Source organism: Propithecus coquereli, unplaced genomic scaffold (genome assembly GCF_000956105.1).
Source record: "Propithecus coquereli isolate 6110/MARCELLA unplaced genomic scaffold, Pcoq_1.0 Scaffold298, whole genome shotgun sequence".
Taxonomy (NCBI): Eukaryota; Metazoa; Chordata; class Mammalia; order Primates; family Indriidae; genus Propithecus; species Propithecus coquereli.
The window spans coordinates 164,783-179,719 of NW_012148596.1; the positions used below are offsets into that span (position 1 = coordinate 164,783).

A 14,937-nucleotide genomic window follows, 5' to 3' on the forward strand; every position below is an offset into this window, starting at 1 on the left:
CCCTATATTTAATCTTGTGCCAAGTCAGCAGAATAGCCAGTGGCTGCCTTCCATTTCTTGCTTCTTGTCAGTACAGGTCGAGTATCCCTTATCCAAAACGTCTGAGACCACAAGTGTTTCAGACTTCAGAATTTTTTGGATTTGGGAATATTTACATTATACTTACTGGTTGAGCATCCCAAATCTGAAAATCTGAAATCCGAAATGCTCCAATGAGTATTTGCTTTCAGTGTCATGTCAGCACTCAAAATGTTTTACATTTCCGGATTTCGGATGCTCAGCCTGTTCCATTACATTATATTCTCTTGGTATAAAAATATTTTTTAAAAAATCCCAAACTAGTACATAAACAAGCTGACACATGTATCAACATATACTTATAAATAAAAACATGGCCAATACATAGACACCAAATGCAATAGGGATGATATTTTTGCGTGGCTTAATCATGAATGGCAGCAAGCACTGCAAGGAAAAAGTTCTTAGAACATGATAAATCTTCGTTTTTAGCACAGGATAAACCTTTCATTTCATGGTACATGGTTCACAATATTAAATAGACAACCACCACCTGGTTTACTTGATTAAAATCCGGAGAACAAGGACAATGTTTATAGGGAGCAACAACTTACAAGAGCACCCCTGGGGCTATGTGGTGGACAGTTGGCAGATGCCCAATTCCAAAGTCCAATCCACAGGGCATGGGGACAGGCTATCAAATCTTTACCTCCCTGTGCAAGAATTTACATGGGACTTAAAAATGTGCATTCCCTTGTCGGTGCTTAATCCCCTAATGATGATCAATCTGCGGGAGATGTGTTCCCTCCTAATCACACGTAGGATAGCGTCCGCACTCAATGAAATGGTCGTCCTCTTCTATGTCTCGACTTCAAGTGACCAGCTGAACGGCGGAGTTTTTTCCTTTCTTGTCGATGCAGTTTCTCGGCCTCCTGTTGCTTCTTCTGCTGTTCAGACTAAAATAGAAAATTAAATGAGTACAAGGAAAGAGATAGAAAATTTCAGTATCTCTTTTTTTGGTAATGCCAACAGTACTACCACCAATCTCAGGCTTGCTGCTTGGAGAAATGCTACCCACAGGCCCCAGGGCACACGGTCAGGCCGCCTGGACTCCGCTATGACAAATGCTGCCCTGGCAGAAACTGGAGGACAAAGACCAACTTTCATCATCCCTTTAAAAGTAGAAATTCTAAACCCCTGGGCAGGCAGAGGGAGAAGTGCCCTGACAGACCAGTCTGACTACAAAGTAGGACACTGGTTTTTCAACCAACTCACCAACTCCTGGGCGCCAGCGATACTCCTATCTCAGCCTCGTGAGTGGCTGGGGCTGCAGGCACGCGCCACCACACCTGGCTTAGTTTTTAAAACACATTTGATGGTTTTGAAAATACAAACTCCTGAATGTGCAGCTCAAAAGAAACTCTTAGCTGGAGGAACTGCACAGATGGTCAGCTGAGAAAGCGCTGTCAGGGGCCTGCGTGTAAAAGCTGAAATGCGCTCCTTATGGCCGTCTGAGGAGCTGGCTTCACTGCCGGCTGTATTTTTCCACACACTTGAAGATGTTCATTTGTATTTTACTCTTGAAGAAAAAGTCTCCACCTCACCCTCCCTGGGTATTACCCAATCTTTTCAAAAATAAAAACTTGAGGGTGAAGAATAGTGGGAAAGGAAAGTAATTTGTAATGCCAAAAAAGGATGAATTCCTTCTCTAGGAAGCTCTTAAACAGAGTTTCTGAATAATTATTTAAGTTCCCTTTTTATTATCATCTCTTCAAGTGCCTTTTCAAAGTAATCCTGGATATCCCTCCATGACACACTGCCAACTCCTCCACCGCTTCCTGTCCGCGGCTCCCGGCCTGTCCTCGCCCCGGCCCACTGTCCTTCCTGATCCAGTCGCTAGGCAGCTGCCTCGCGGTCTCTGCCTCCTTCTGCTACCCCTCGGGCCACTCCCCATGCAATAGCCATAAGGAGTTTTAAAAATAAAAACGCTACGTCAGTTCAGTCCTCTGCTTACTAAAACTTTGCCAAGTTGGGTTCCTTGCCAAACACTCTCCCGGCCCTCTGTCCTCCTTTGGAGCACTTACCACAGTTCCGATAATATAATTAGATGTCTATAACTTGTACCCACTGTCTCTCTTTCTCTCTCAATAGACTGAGAACTGTGGTGGCAAGAACCACGTCTGTCCCCAGCATGCAGCACAGAGCAGGCATTCAACACGCATGTATTAATGAAAAACTCAGAAAACGCTAAGGAGAACTACACACCCCTCGGCCGAGCAAATGACATCATCAAGATCTGTGTAGAGTGAACCAACACTGGTTGTTTAATATTTGGTTTCTTCATGTTACCAAGTATCCCTAAAGAAGTATTTCTTCATGTAATTTTGGAAAATGATATACTAAATTAACATAAAAAGGGTGCCCTGGAGCTTTTAAGTTAAGGTACTTCAATGAGCCTTCAACATGGACATCAGTCCAAGGTATTTCCCCTGCCTGATGGCAAAAGCAATCTTCCCTGGTCTGTATTTACATCTCCTCACACACACTTTGGGAAGCTCTGTCAGGCCGTCCCCCAAGGCAGGAGCTCAGAGAAGAGCAAGTGAGCAGCAGCTACCGCTCTGCAGACCTGCAGGCAGAGAAAGCACCATCATTAGCCTCTCTCCGAAGGTTGCATTCGGAAGACCTGCCACCATGTGACTGGTTCATTACAATTTATGGGCCATTAGCTCTTCTCCAAGTCCTTCCTGCCTCCTTGCTGTCCCTATTCCTGGCCACCTTTACTACAGTCTACAGCAATCCCGTCACAGAGACGGAGGAGGGCGGATGCAAACTAGTACACCTGCATCAGCAACAGCCTTGATGAGGAGCTGTGTTCAGTGGTATTTTAAAATCAGATTTGGGACCTAATCCAGTCTTACCAGTATATGATTTTAAATAATACTAAAGCATAGACATTTTTTTCCCCTGTAAATTTTATTGAAATTTTATTAATACAAGGTACATAGGAAAATACTGGAAAAACTCAAGATTTTATCTGAATATAACACACAGTATAAAAAGATTTCTATAAACACGTAAGTCCCTAAATAAGTAAAACTTATTTAAAACTTATTTAAGTAAAACTGAGATTTATTAAGTAAAAGTCTGTTAGTCAAGTGATAAAATACATAAATCAAACATTAATTGATACATTCCCCAAAACAGTTTCGAAGCCTCTGCTTGATTCAGCTATAAGGCCATTTTAAGTAATCCTTAGTGCTTTTTCTTTAAACAAAAATACAATTTCAGAGCCTTCTTATTTTCGTCTTAACACAAAGTATAAACTGATATTCAATCAGTACCTTGGAATTTAAAAACAGTGCAAAGAGGCGTGTACTTTCCCACGACTGCAGAGCAGACGCCCACCCCTAGCAGAGGGGCTCTCAGGCTGAGGCGGTCACCAGGCTGCCGACCTGGCGACCCCTCAGTGCTGTGCTGCTCCTGCCTCACACTTGAGACAGTACTTGGATTTCAGAGGGAATCCAGGAATGTTTTAAGGTACACAGAGAATTTATAAGAAACTAGAAATAGGCACAATAAGTTACTCTGAATGCATATCCAGTTTTAGCTTATTTAAATGATAAATTTAAGAGTGCACATTTGCTCTAAACAGAGACAAATTTAACCAAAAAGCTTTTTGCATTAGGAATAAAAAAATTTTTATCATTTGACAAGCCTCCTGGATGCAGGTAGGGAAAATTTTTGAAGAATGAGAGATGAATGGTCAAAGGATGTGAATAAATATTTCTCCAAAGAAGATATCCAAATGTCTTGTGATAAGCACATGACAAGATGCTCAACAGCAGGGAAGTGCAAATCAAAACCATAATGAAATACCACTTCACAGCCACCAGAATGGCTATAATAAAAAAGACAAACAATAACAAGTGTTGGTGACGAAGTGGAAAGAGTGAAACCTTCATACACTGCTGGTGGGAATGTAAAATGGTGCCTCTGCTTTGGAAAATAGTCTGACAGTTCCTTAAAAAGTTAAACAGTTACCATAGGACCCAGCAATTCTACCTCCAGGTACATACCCAAGAGAAATGAAAGCATACGTGCATGCAAAAACTCACACACAAATTTTCATGCAGCATTATTCTTAACAGTGCCCCCACAAAAGGAAACAATGCAAGGGTCCATCAATAAATGAACAGATAAACAAAATATGTTCTATATCCATACAATGGAGTATTACTGAGCCATAAAAAGGCATGTGGTTCTGACCATGAATAAACCTTGAAAACATGCTAAGTGAAAGAAGCTAGTTGCAAAAGAAAACACATTGTATGACCCCATTTATATAAAATGACCAGAATAGGCAAAACTCTGGAGACAGAAAGCAGGTTAGTGGCTGTCAGGAGCTAGGAGGATGGGAGGAGGAGATGACTGCTAAAGGATACAGGGTACTTTTTTTCAGGTGATGAAAATATTTTGGAATTAGTCTGATGGTTATACCTCTTAGTGAATATACCAAAATCTGAATTGTGTACTTTAAAAGAGTGAACTTTATGGTATGTGAATTATATCTCAATTTAAAAAAGGAATCAGAGATGAAATCTTTGTCATTCTTTTCTACTTGGTGACTATACTGAGGAGGATCAATTGTGAACAAGAGGAAATTTTTTTGCAAAATAAAACCATATTGTTTGACTCATCAGTTAATAACAAATATTTAAGTAGTTTATTCCTCCTACAATGTGCAACAGGCATCGTTACAGGTAGTTAAAGCAATGGATGTTATAAATCTGCGGTCCCCAGCCCCTGGTCTACAGACCAGTATTGATCCGCAACCTGTTAGGGCCTGGGCCGCAGAGCTCCACACCAGCCACCACCCACCCCTTGCCCCGTTCCGTGGAAAAATTGTCTTCCATGAAACTTAGGAACGGGGGCCACATAGCAGGACATGAGCAGCAGGCGAGCGAGTGAAGCTTCATCTGTATTTATAGCTGCTCCCCATTGCTCACATCACCGCCTGATCCCTGCCCCACGCCCACCCTGGAAAAATCATCTTCCATGAAACTGGTTCCTGGTACCAAAAAGGCTGGGGACCACTGTTATAAATCAATATAGAATAGGATGACCATTGGCAGAGTAATTCACCTTCCTGAAAGAATAGGGTCTGGGCAAGCTGGATATGACTGTCATGAGGTATTAGAACTTGCCGATTTCTGGCTTCCAAGTCCATATAAGCGTGAGATATTCTTTTCTATCCTTAGATGGTCAGGACTTTTGCTTTACAAGGCTGTACCTCAGGCCACACAGTGACCCAGAAACCACAACTGCTGGTTTATCAACAGTAGAGCCAACTCTGGGGTCACTGAGGCCCTGACTGCCTGGGGATACAAATAACATTCCTGGCTCTGCTTCGGTCAAGCAGTGCACTCTCAACCCAGCAGGGGCTCAGGCTGCAAGGAAGATGCTGGAATAGGGAACACAGCATCCTAAAAAGGAGAAAAGCTTGGAAAGGCAGCTCTGAGGCTAGACACACATAAAACACTACTGAAAGCCTATTTTTCTTCTGTGAATTAAAAAATAACATTAAAAAACAACTTACCCTCTTTAACGTGAATGTCAATTGTTTGCTGCCAACAGTGGTGTCTGATACACTCAATGTACCATTTTTTGCTTCAATTTTCAAACGATCTTCAAGGGTTTTGCTGTAGGAAATTTAAAAGAATAACACATTAATTGTATTATGTTTTAATTTAACCATTTGAAACAAGTTTTGTTTTTTTTTTTTGAGACAGAGTCTCATTCTGTTGCCCTGGATAGAGTGTGGTGGCATCACTATAGCTCACTGCAGCCTCAAACTCCCCTGGGCTCAAGCAATCTTCCTGCCTCAGCCTCCCAAGTAACTGGGACTATAGGTATGCGCCATGACGCCTGGCTAATTTTTCTATTTTTAGTAGAGATGGGGTCTTGCTCTTGCTTGGGGTGGTCTTGAACTCCTGAGCTCAAGTGATCCTCCCACCTTGGCCTCCCACAGTGCTAGGATTACAGGCGTGAATCACTGCGCCTGGCCTGAAACAAGTTTTAAATATTAATAGCAATGATCACATGAAGAAAAACTGTTTACACTTGTGGTAAACAGAAAATATTCCTCTAACAGAAAGAATGAGGTGCATTCAAGTAGTCATTACTCATACTCGACAGACATACTGCAAAAACAATGGCTGGCAAAAACACCCACTAATTTAATATTTTAAGTGGCAGTACCAAAGATTTCGATGGTTGCTATTTTTCTAAATCATATTTCTGAACCCAAATGCTAGAAGCAATATATTTCTGAAGCCTGTCATTCATTGTAATGGTCAGTGGCATTCATGGTTCTAAAGCATTTTATATTTAAACTATGCACAAGTTAGGTATGTGAGTATTTTAGCGATTCATCCACCTTCTACAAAGGAATGAACACAAATTAAGTCTTCTGGTCAAGCCACAGAGAAGAGCTATGATAATTCTGAGTTTTCCTTCACTCAGCCTTAACTCTGTTGATTACAAGTCACCATCCCACAGTAAGAACAACTTGAAAATAATCCATCTGATTACGCTGAGGCAACAAAAGCAACTACATACTTCGGGTAAATTCTGTCTGATTCAGCCTTAGTCACTGCTATCTTTCCAGGTGTCTTTCCCTTCAATTTCTTACTTGAATTACTCTTTCTGACACACTTTATCGCAAATTTAAATCCATTTCATTTCTTTCTTTTTTTCTTTTTTGAGACAGGGTCTCACTCTGTCCCCTGGGCTAGAGTGCAGTGGTGTCATCATAGCTCACTGCAACCTCAAACTTTTGGGCTCAAGTGATCCTCCGGCCTCAGCCTCCCGAGTAGCTGGGGCTACAGGCGCTCACCACCACACCCAGCTGATTTTTCTATTTTTTGTAGAGGAGAGGTCTTGCTCTTGCTCAGGCTGGTCTTGAACTGCTGGGTTCAAGCAATCCTCCCACCTTGGCCTCCCGGAGTGCGAGGATTACAGGTATGAGCCACCACACCCGGCCCATTTCATTTTTTGATCATACTTTTCTAGGGTCTTTTTATATAAATCTGTGTCTACCTAGTAGTTTGCTGTCCCCTGTAATTCATTATCATCTGTATAATTAACACAATCTTGCCCCTGCTTTCCAATAATTGGAATTTTGTATCAGTTAGATAGTAATTCATTGTATGTTGTTATAATGTTTTAATATAGATCAGAACATTGGCCCTTTTGTTAACTTGGTTTAGGGGTAAATAAACTGAATTAAGCCTGAAGGTATATACTTTCAGTAAGTTTACAGTTACTCTAACTTTTCTAGAAATGGCTAAAGCAAGAGATTTAGAGCTCTGTGGTGAGACTGAGAGGGGAGAGGAGAAGGAAGAACAAAAGAAAGAATATGATTCTCTCTTATATTCTGTTCCCTTCTCAAAAAAAAAGTACATTTCCATCTCCTGCTCTCCTTGTATTATACCAAGCCAAATTCAGTGTACTCTTTTAAAGTTAGCACTAAAAAATCTGACTGAAGAAAAAGGCTGAATTGTGTGAAAGGATCTTCTTTTCCCTGAAATATGATCTTTGAAAGTAATTACTGAGCAGAACAGAGCTCCTAAATGATCCCTAAGACAAAGAGATGCTCCTTTGAACTTCTGAGGCTCATGTTTGATGTTCACACCATGAGAGATTTATCTCTAGTTTATAACTACTAGTAATGTACTAAACATACCTTCTTTATATAATTTGAGACATAAAGTGGTTAGCATAAAAGTGGCACTCTTTTCTAAGCAATAATGTTATTAAGAAGCACTTTTAAAGTACTTTCCATCTTCAAAGTTCTTTACACACCAACTAATTAATCCTTTTAACATCCCTGAGACAGAAGTATTTATCCTCCGTAGACAGCAAAAAAGGGAGGTAGGATGTTAAATGACTTGCCTCAGGCCACATAAGGATTCAAGTCTAAAACCAGGGTTCCAATTCCAGAATTTTTGGGTTCCAAGTGGGTGTCAGACCATACTTGACTTGGAAAGTTTTGTTCAGGAAACTTGTCCATTAAGCATTCTAAATGAAAAGCTTCCACATGACGAACCAAATGAAATTAAGATTTAGTTTAGCTTTTTTAAAAATAAGAATTCAAAAGTGAAATGCAGACTGATTCTAGCCTGTATGTAAATTATGTTACCCTAAGCAAATTCCTCAACCTGTTCATTTCATTCTTGTTCTTTCCTTTCATAGCTATAAACTCTGAGGTTTTACAGTTAACAGGAATTCTGAATAACTATAGAGCCACTGAGACAAGATGATACACAGAAAACACTAATTTGGGAAGAAAAAGACTTTTCAAGTAAATTGTGGGAAATTACTACTCTTTTAAGAATGATCTTATTTCCTCCATGATAGGGCCTATAAATTCTGGTTTTCTTTCAATGTACTTTCGATGTACACTTGTAAAAACTTGTTCTGTCTAGGCTACTTGGAAAGCCAAGCTGAGTTTTAGAACGAGCCATGGCAGGAGATCAGACACAGACAGGGACTGTGTGCAGAGATTTCTACATTAAAGACGTTCCACTTCCCTCCCTTTGAAAGTGAGTTTACTGAACGTGGCTGCTACCCAGCTCCGCAGCCCGATTCTCGAGTGTGACTGCGGTCAGAGATGACTTAAGAAGTAGACATCGCCTGAGATCACCTGAAAACTCCTGCTGAACAGAAAACAAAATGCAGAAAGCCATGCTGCACGTCGCTCTCAGTGTGTTTCCTCCAGGATGCCAGCCTGTGGCAGGGAGGACAGAGGAGGACGACAGAGCCTTTCTTCCCCTCTTCCTCCTGTCCCATCCTACTTTTCATCTCTTCTCCATCTAGGCTTTAGGTCTGTTGGCTGTGGGGAACTTTCTCAATGACAGTAAAGTTAGGAATTTTAGGGAAAAACCTAATTGGGACAAGACGAACCAAAAAAATCCTCAAATTTGTGGTGATTGCTAAGAAAATAGATAAAGCTTTTAAAAAGTTGAAAAGTGAGTGGAATTACTAAGTATAGGATGGAGAGGACTCTCAGAGGAAGAACCTAAATTAGTACAGCTATCTTAAAAAAGAAAAGTAGGCACACACTACAGGGGGAAAGATCAAATTAGATATTTATTAGATGCCCCAGGAAAGTTAATCAAGTTACTTCTTTGAGGTTTTAAAACATACACACTTCTTTAAACAGAAATATTAAATATTTAATTAAAAATAATGCTCCCCAAATCAGAGTTTTTTAATCACTTTGCATGGAACAGGAAGTAGGAGAGTAAAAGATAGTATACATAAAGTATGTGCTTTAGTATAGAATTTAGAGAGATTAACTCTAATTAAAATAAATGAGTCACCCTTCCCTAGTCTGCGCCAAAGGGAACAAATATAAAGAAAGTGGAAAAATAGAATCCACAGATAAATGATGAGTTTTAAGTATTTTTAAAATTTAATTTTAAGTACTTCGTTTTAAATAACTAACTTTGACAAATATTTACATATACCACGGAGGTTATTTAAAACTTTATTTTAATGCTCTCAGTTTGTATATGTTGCTTCAAAGGCCCTATTTCAGGAGAGAGAAAAATTCAAGCAACCGTGAAATCTGATACCTCACCTATCAGCAAAATGAGGATTTAAAAAGATTCCTAATATCTGCCGCTGATGCAAAGGCGGGGAAGCAGGCACTCTGGTCAGAGTGCAAAGTGCTCGAGCCCTGTTGGAGGGCAAGTTGACACATCCGTCGATCCAACCAATTCCTTTACTAGGAATATATTCTAAAGAATTACTTGTACATTTGTACACATTTGTAACTGTGAAAAAGGTAAGAGAAAAACAAGAAACAAACTTAACATCCACAATTAGGGGAATCGTTACATAAATTATTGCACATCCGCCTTATGAAATATTTATGTGGCCATAAGGTAGACCTACTGTACTTACAAAGAAAAATTTCCACAACTTACTAGTAAATGAAAAGACCAAGTTAGGCAATGTGATTAGTATGCCCCATTCATGTTAAAGAAAGGAAAGCTGTTTATGGCAGCACAATTCGCTATCGCAAGGATGTGGAAACAACCCAAGTGCCCATCAATCCGTGAGTGGATTATTAAAATTTGGTATATGTATACAATGGAATATTACTCAATTATAAGAAACGACAGTGATCGAGCACCTCTTATATTTTCCTGGACTAAACTTGAGCCCATCATCTGAAGTGAGGTATCACAAGATTGGAAGAACGGGCTCCACTTGTACTCACCATCAAACTGGTACTAACTGTTGAACACTAGGGTGCTCACGTGGCAGTAATACTCTCCAGGGATTAGGGGGATGGGTGGGGGGTAAACCCACAATTAAAGGACACGGGGAGCATTTTAGAGGGGAAGGGCACGCCTCTAACCCTCGCTAGGGTGAGGCAAAGACATAAAATGTAACCATAATGTTTGTACCCTCATAATACCCAGAAACAAAAAAAAAAGAAAGAAAGGAAAGCTACAACTTTAGGTATGTGAGTATGGACATATACATGAGTGAACGCATGTTTAAAAGGCTAGAAGTCTGGTGCACGCACAGCCATGAGCTCAGGAAGGGAATGTGGGGGGGCCTGTACATCTAAGTATTGCAATGATGACATGATTATATACCACTGAGCACATATTACTTGAGTAATAAAAGATTCTCCTTTTTTAAAGTGTATGCTTGGAATTAAATTACTTCCGAAATTAGATTTTTAAAATGCTTGCATTAGAACACAGTTGCATTACTTCAGCTCTTATCCACTATTGGTGAAGAAAATTAACTGAAGAGTAAAAATGTGCCATATTAATTCACAAAGTGGATAATGTTGTACACAGGATAAGAAGCCCACAAGAGCTACTAAACCACTGGTGAAGAAGAGGAGTTTCTCAAAGGCAGGAGCTGTCTTAAAAATCTTTGAATTTCCAGGACCTACCACAGGGTAGGCACTTCAAAGGAAGCTTTCATAAAGTGAACTGAAGGGGCCACCCAGCAGCTAGTATTTATTACCCAAGAAGAGAAGATATTTTCATCTGCTGAAATTTAGAGAGTTCTCATTCTAAGGATTCTCTTCCTCCACTGTTCACCAACACAGACACCTCCAACACTGTGCCTTGCAGGCCATGCTGCCCCAGATACCAGAAGAGGCTGACGTGCCCAGACTCCTGAGGCCAGCAAGCATGAACGTCCCGATCTTTCTACCTATAAACATAATTATTTCCATGCATCCAGACTTTCTTTGCTCAGGTCTTTGAAGGTGCATACCTCGTCCTTTCTGAGGCTTGTCTCCGGACCCCATTGCCACCTGATTCCTTACCAAATTCTACTTTGTCAACTGACTTGAGTCTCTCATTTCCTTACTGCCTGCTTTCTGCAGTTCATTCCTCTCTGCCTCCTAACACATCACATCTCTAAAGCCTAAAACACCTTTCCCATCAAGTTACTGGAATCAACCACTTCCTTTCACTGCAGAACTTCTTAGAAGAACCATCTAACTAGTTGTTCACAATATTTTTTATCTCCTATTCATTCATCTATTGCAGTGAGACATTTGGTCGGCCTGTCTGGGAAACTAGTCCCAATAAGACAATCCTCATATCGGCCTTTTTCCAACCTTCATGCCTGGACCTCCCTGCTCCCGTGGACGCTGGCACCACTCCATTCTCTGAGACACTCTCCACGTTTGCCTCTTTCTGGTCCCCCCTGCAGCCCAACTCTGACAATTCTGTAGCATTTTGACTACCTGTCTTCTCCTTTGCCTGCCCTTTAACTCAGAATTCTTGGCCCTAGGTGATCAGTAGATTTGTGACATTTCTAAAATTCTATGCATGACTTCATAGGCATTTGTATTTTTCTAAAGAGAGGTAAATGTCTTTTAATCAAACACTCAAGAAAGATATTTTTCTCCATGGTTCCATTCTTAGCCCTCGCCTTACTTTACACAATCATGGTAAATCTCTTCGTTCCATGGTTTCAGCTACGCAATAAAAGCTGGTATCTCTCAGAGCCACATCTCTGGCCTCCTCTTCATGGGGCCCAGTCGATATGCCATTGGTCGACCGAACATGACCAAGAGAACGTGTAGGCTCTCGATTTAATGTGCTCAAAATGCAGCTTGTTACTTTTAGCCTTAAACTTGTTTTTCATTTTGTATTTTTTACCTCCAACATTGCTAAACATCTCAACATCATCCCTGATTGCTGCTTTCTCCTTTGAGACTACTAGCCACCATTTTCCTTTCTCACTCTTAGGCTAGTGGATAGTTTGGCTCCAAGTCTGCCTGCCTCTCTCTACCCGCTGACCAGCCTCCCAGCCCTTTGACCTGGGCTACTGCAATTTGTGAGCTGGTCTCTGGGTGTCCAGTTGCGCCCCACATTGTCTTTCTAAAATGGAGATGTTTTGTTAGCAGGTTTCTGGGAAATAGGGACTTTTAACGCCTACGTGTTTTTATTTTTATTTTCTACAATAAACAGGTACTACTTTTATTACAAAAGTATTTGCAATATTGGGGAAGAGGTTGGAATAGATTAGCTAGTGTCAATCTTAGCTTTGAAATCCTCTGTGGCTTTCAGGTGCTTGGTTGGGGGATGCACCTCTCGAGCCACGCCTGCCGCTGTCCCTGCTGTAGGAGAACGCCCCGCTATCCCACGGCCTTCCTGTGCTCACACCGCACCTCTGCCAAGAGTGCCATCCTTCCCACTCTGTTCTGAGTGCTCAGCTCTGCATCTTTCCAAAGACCAGTTTTCAGATGACCCCTACGAAGACTGCCTTAAATTCCCCCCAGTGAGCCCATTCCTTCTTATGTGTCTGTCCCACAAGTGCTGCAGGCACGTGGGCTGCGCCTTTCCCTCCCATCCCTGGGGTCTAGAATGGCCCTCTCCTCACACCAGGCACTCAACCCGTGCTTGGTGAATGAATGGGTGGGTGGAGAGATGATAAGTGGAAGAATAAATTCACAAACAAAGTTAGCATACTATAAAGCTTAAAAACACGTGTCGACAGACACGCATTTATCTAAAGCCACATGACCATGCCAAGCAAAGAGGACAACTCACTCAAGTATTGTGTTTCCATTCACTATTTACTTTCCCTCCACACAAACAGTTTTAAAGCTGGGCAAGTCCAAGTGAACATTTAAACGTAACACACTCAATTTTGGTGTTGTCTTTTGTTGATTGCTTTGTGGTAACTTGCAGAATAAACATAAGGAGTCACTTTAGTTCTCTCAAGGATAATGGTTCAATGCTTCATTAAATAATATTAAGATATTGCAAGTTCAGGATTTGCCAAAATAATCCAGTCATGACTGGAATACGCAATTTGTGCTAAAATGCTAGCAAACTGTAGGCTATTCACACCAAAGGGTTATTATTTTAAACAACAGGATTCTTATTTTAAGCTCATAAGTATTATCACTTATATAGTTCTTCTCAAAACGAATGATTAACTTAGTGATGTTTGACTCAGAATGTTTAACTGCAGTGTATTAGCCTTGCTACTGTTTATTCTTAAATATAAATTTTTATCCCTTCTGTTTCATACTTCCATATGCTGCTACAGCCCTCAGGCAGAAGGAAGAAGATTAGTGAGATTAGTCAGACCTCCCAGCCCCAAACCATGGCCTCCTATTACCATGGTTACACTCAAAGCAACCGCTCCCAGATTTTCTTGATCAATGGGTTGTGGGGGAAATGAGTTCTTTATCAGCAGATCTTGAAGGAGTAACTTCCTGAGTTGACTGATGTGTAGTCACGGCAGAGAAGATTCACACTTTCAACAAGTATTTATCAAGTACCTACTCTGTACCAAGTACTTTTTCAGGAGCTAAAGTAGCAAATAAAGCAAGACAAAAACAGCAGATACTCTAACAAAAAAATTCATTCCACAGAACCAGAACACTGGAAACAAGTAAACTTCTCTCTACTTCTGAGTAGGACTTTGAATAAAATATCTATGAATATGAGCTGTATAAAAAGTGAGATGGCACACACTGCTGATGGGAAAGGAAAATGGTGCCGCCTCTTTGGAAACAGCCAGTTTGCAAGTTTCTGAAAAGGCTAAACATAGTTTCTATATGACCAGCAATTCCCTCCTAGGTATATACCCAGAATAAATGAAAATATATGTCTAGGCAAAAATGTATAAACAAATGTTCATAGCAGCATTATTCATAAGAGCCAAAAGGTGGAAACAATCTAGATGTCCATCAACTGATAAATGGATAAATCAACTGTGGTATATACATACACTGGAATGTTATTTGGTAATAAAAACAAATAAAATGGGTTGGTCTGAGTGCAGTGGTGTTTACAGCTAATTGATCACAACCAGTTACAGATTCCTTTGTTCCTTCTCCACTCCGACTGCTTCACTTGACCAGCAGAAAGAAAGAAAGAAGAGGGGAGGGGAGGGGAGGGGAGGAGAGGAGAGGAGAAGACAAAGTAAAAAAACATAACTGTCCCTCAGTATCTGTGAGGGATTGATTCCGGGACCTCCCTTGGATACCAAAATCCATGGATGCTAAAGTCCCTTATATAAAATGGTGTAGTATTTCAATATAACCTGCACTCATCCTCCCATATACTTTAAAATATCCCTAGATTACTTTTAATATCTAATACAATGTAAATGCTTGTAAATAGTTGTTATACTGTATTGTTTAGGGAATAATGACAAAAGTCTGTACATGTTCAATACAGTTATAATTTTTTTTAAAAAATGTTTTCAATCCATATTGGTTGAATCCATGGATTAGGAACTCATAGATACGGAGGGCCAACTGTACTAATATGTGCTACCACATGGATGAACATCTGCCAGGTATGGTAGCTCATGCCTGCAATCCCAGCACTTTGGGAGGCCAAGGCGGGAGGA

General features: G+C 40.6%; 1 protein-coding gene across 1 annotated transcript in view; it reads right to left on the reverse strand.

Annotated features, from left to right (window-relative positions):
- Positions 1–268: 268 nt before the first annotated feature.
- The window catches only part of NOL10 (nucleolar protein 10), a 164,503-nt gene continuing 149,834 nt past the window's right edge, over positions 269–14,937 (reverse strand). The window contains exons 20-21 of the mRNA XM_012648893.1: positions 5,615–5,717; positions 269–974 (exon numbers count right to left, since the gene is read on the reverse strand). Of these exons, the coding sequence (XP_012504347.1) occupies positions 855–974; positions 5,615–5,717 (223 nt within the window). The 3' untranslated portion in view covers positions 269–854. The remainder of the gene's footprint in view (positions 975–5,614; positions 5,718–14,937) is intronic.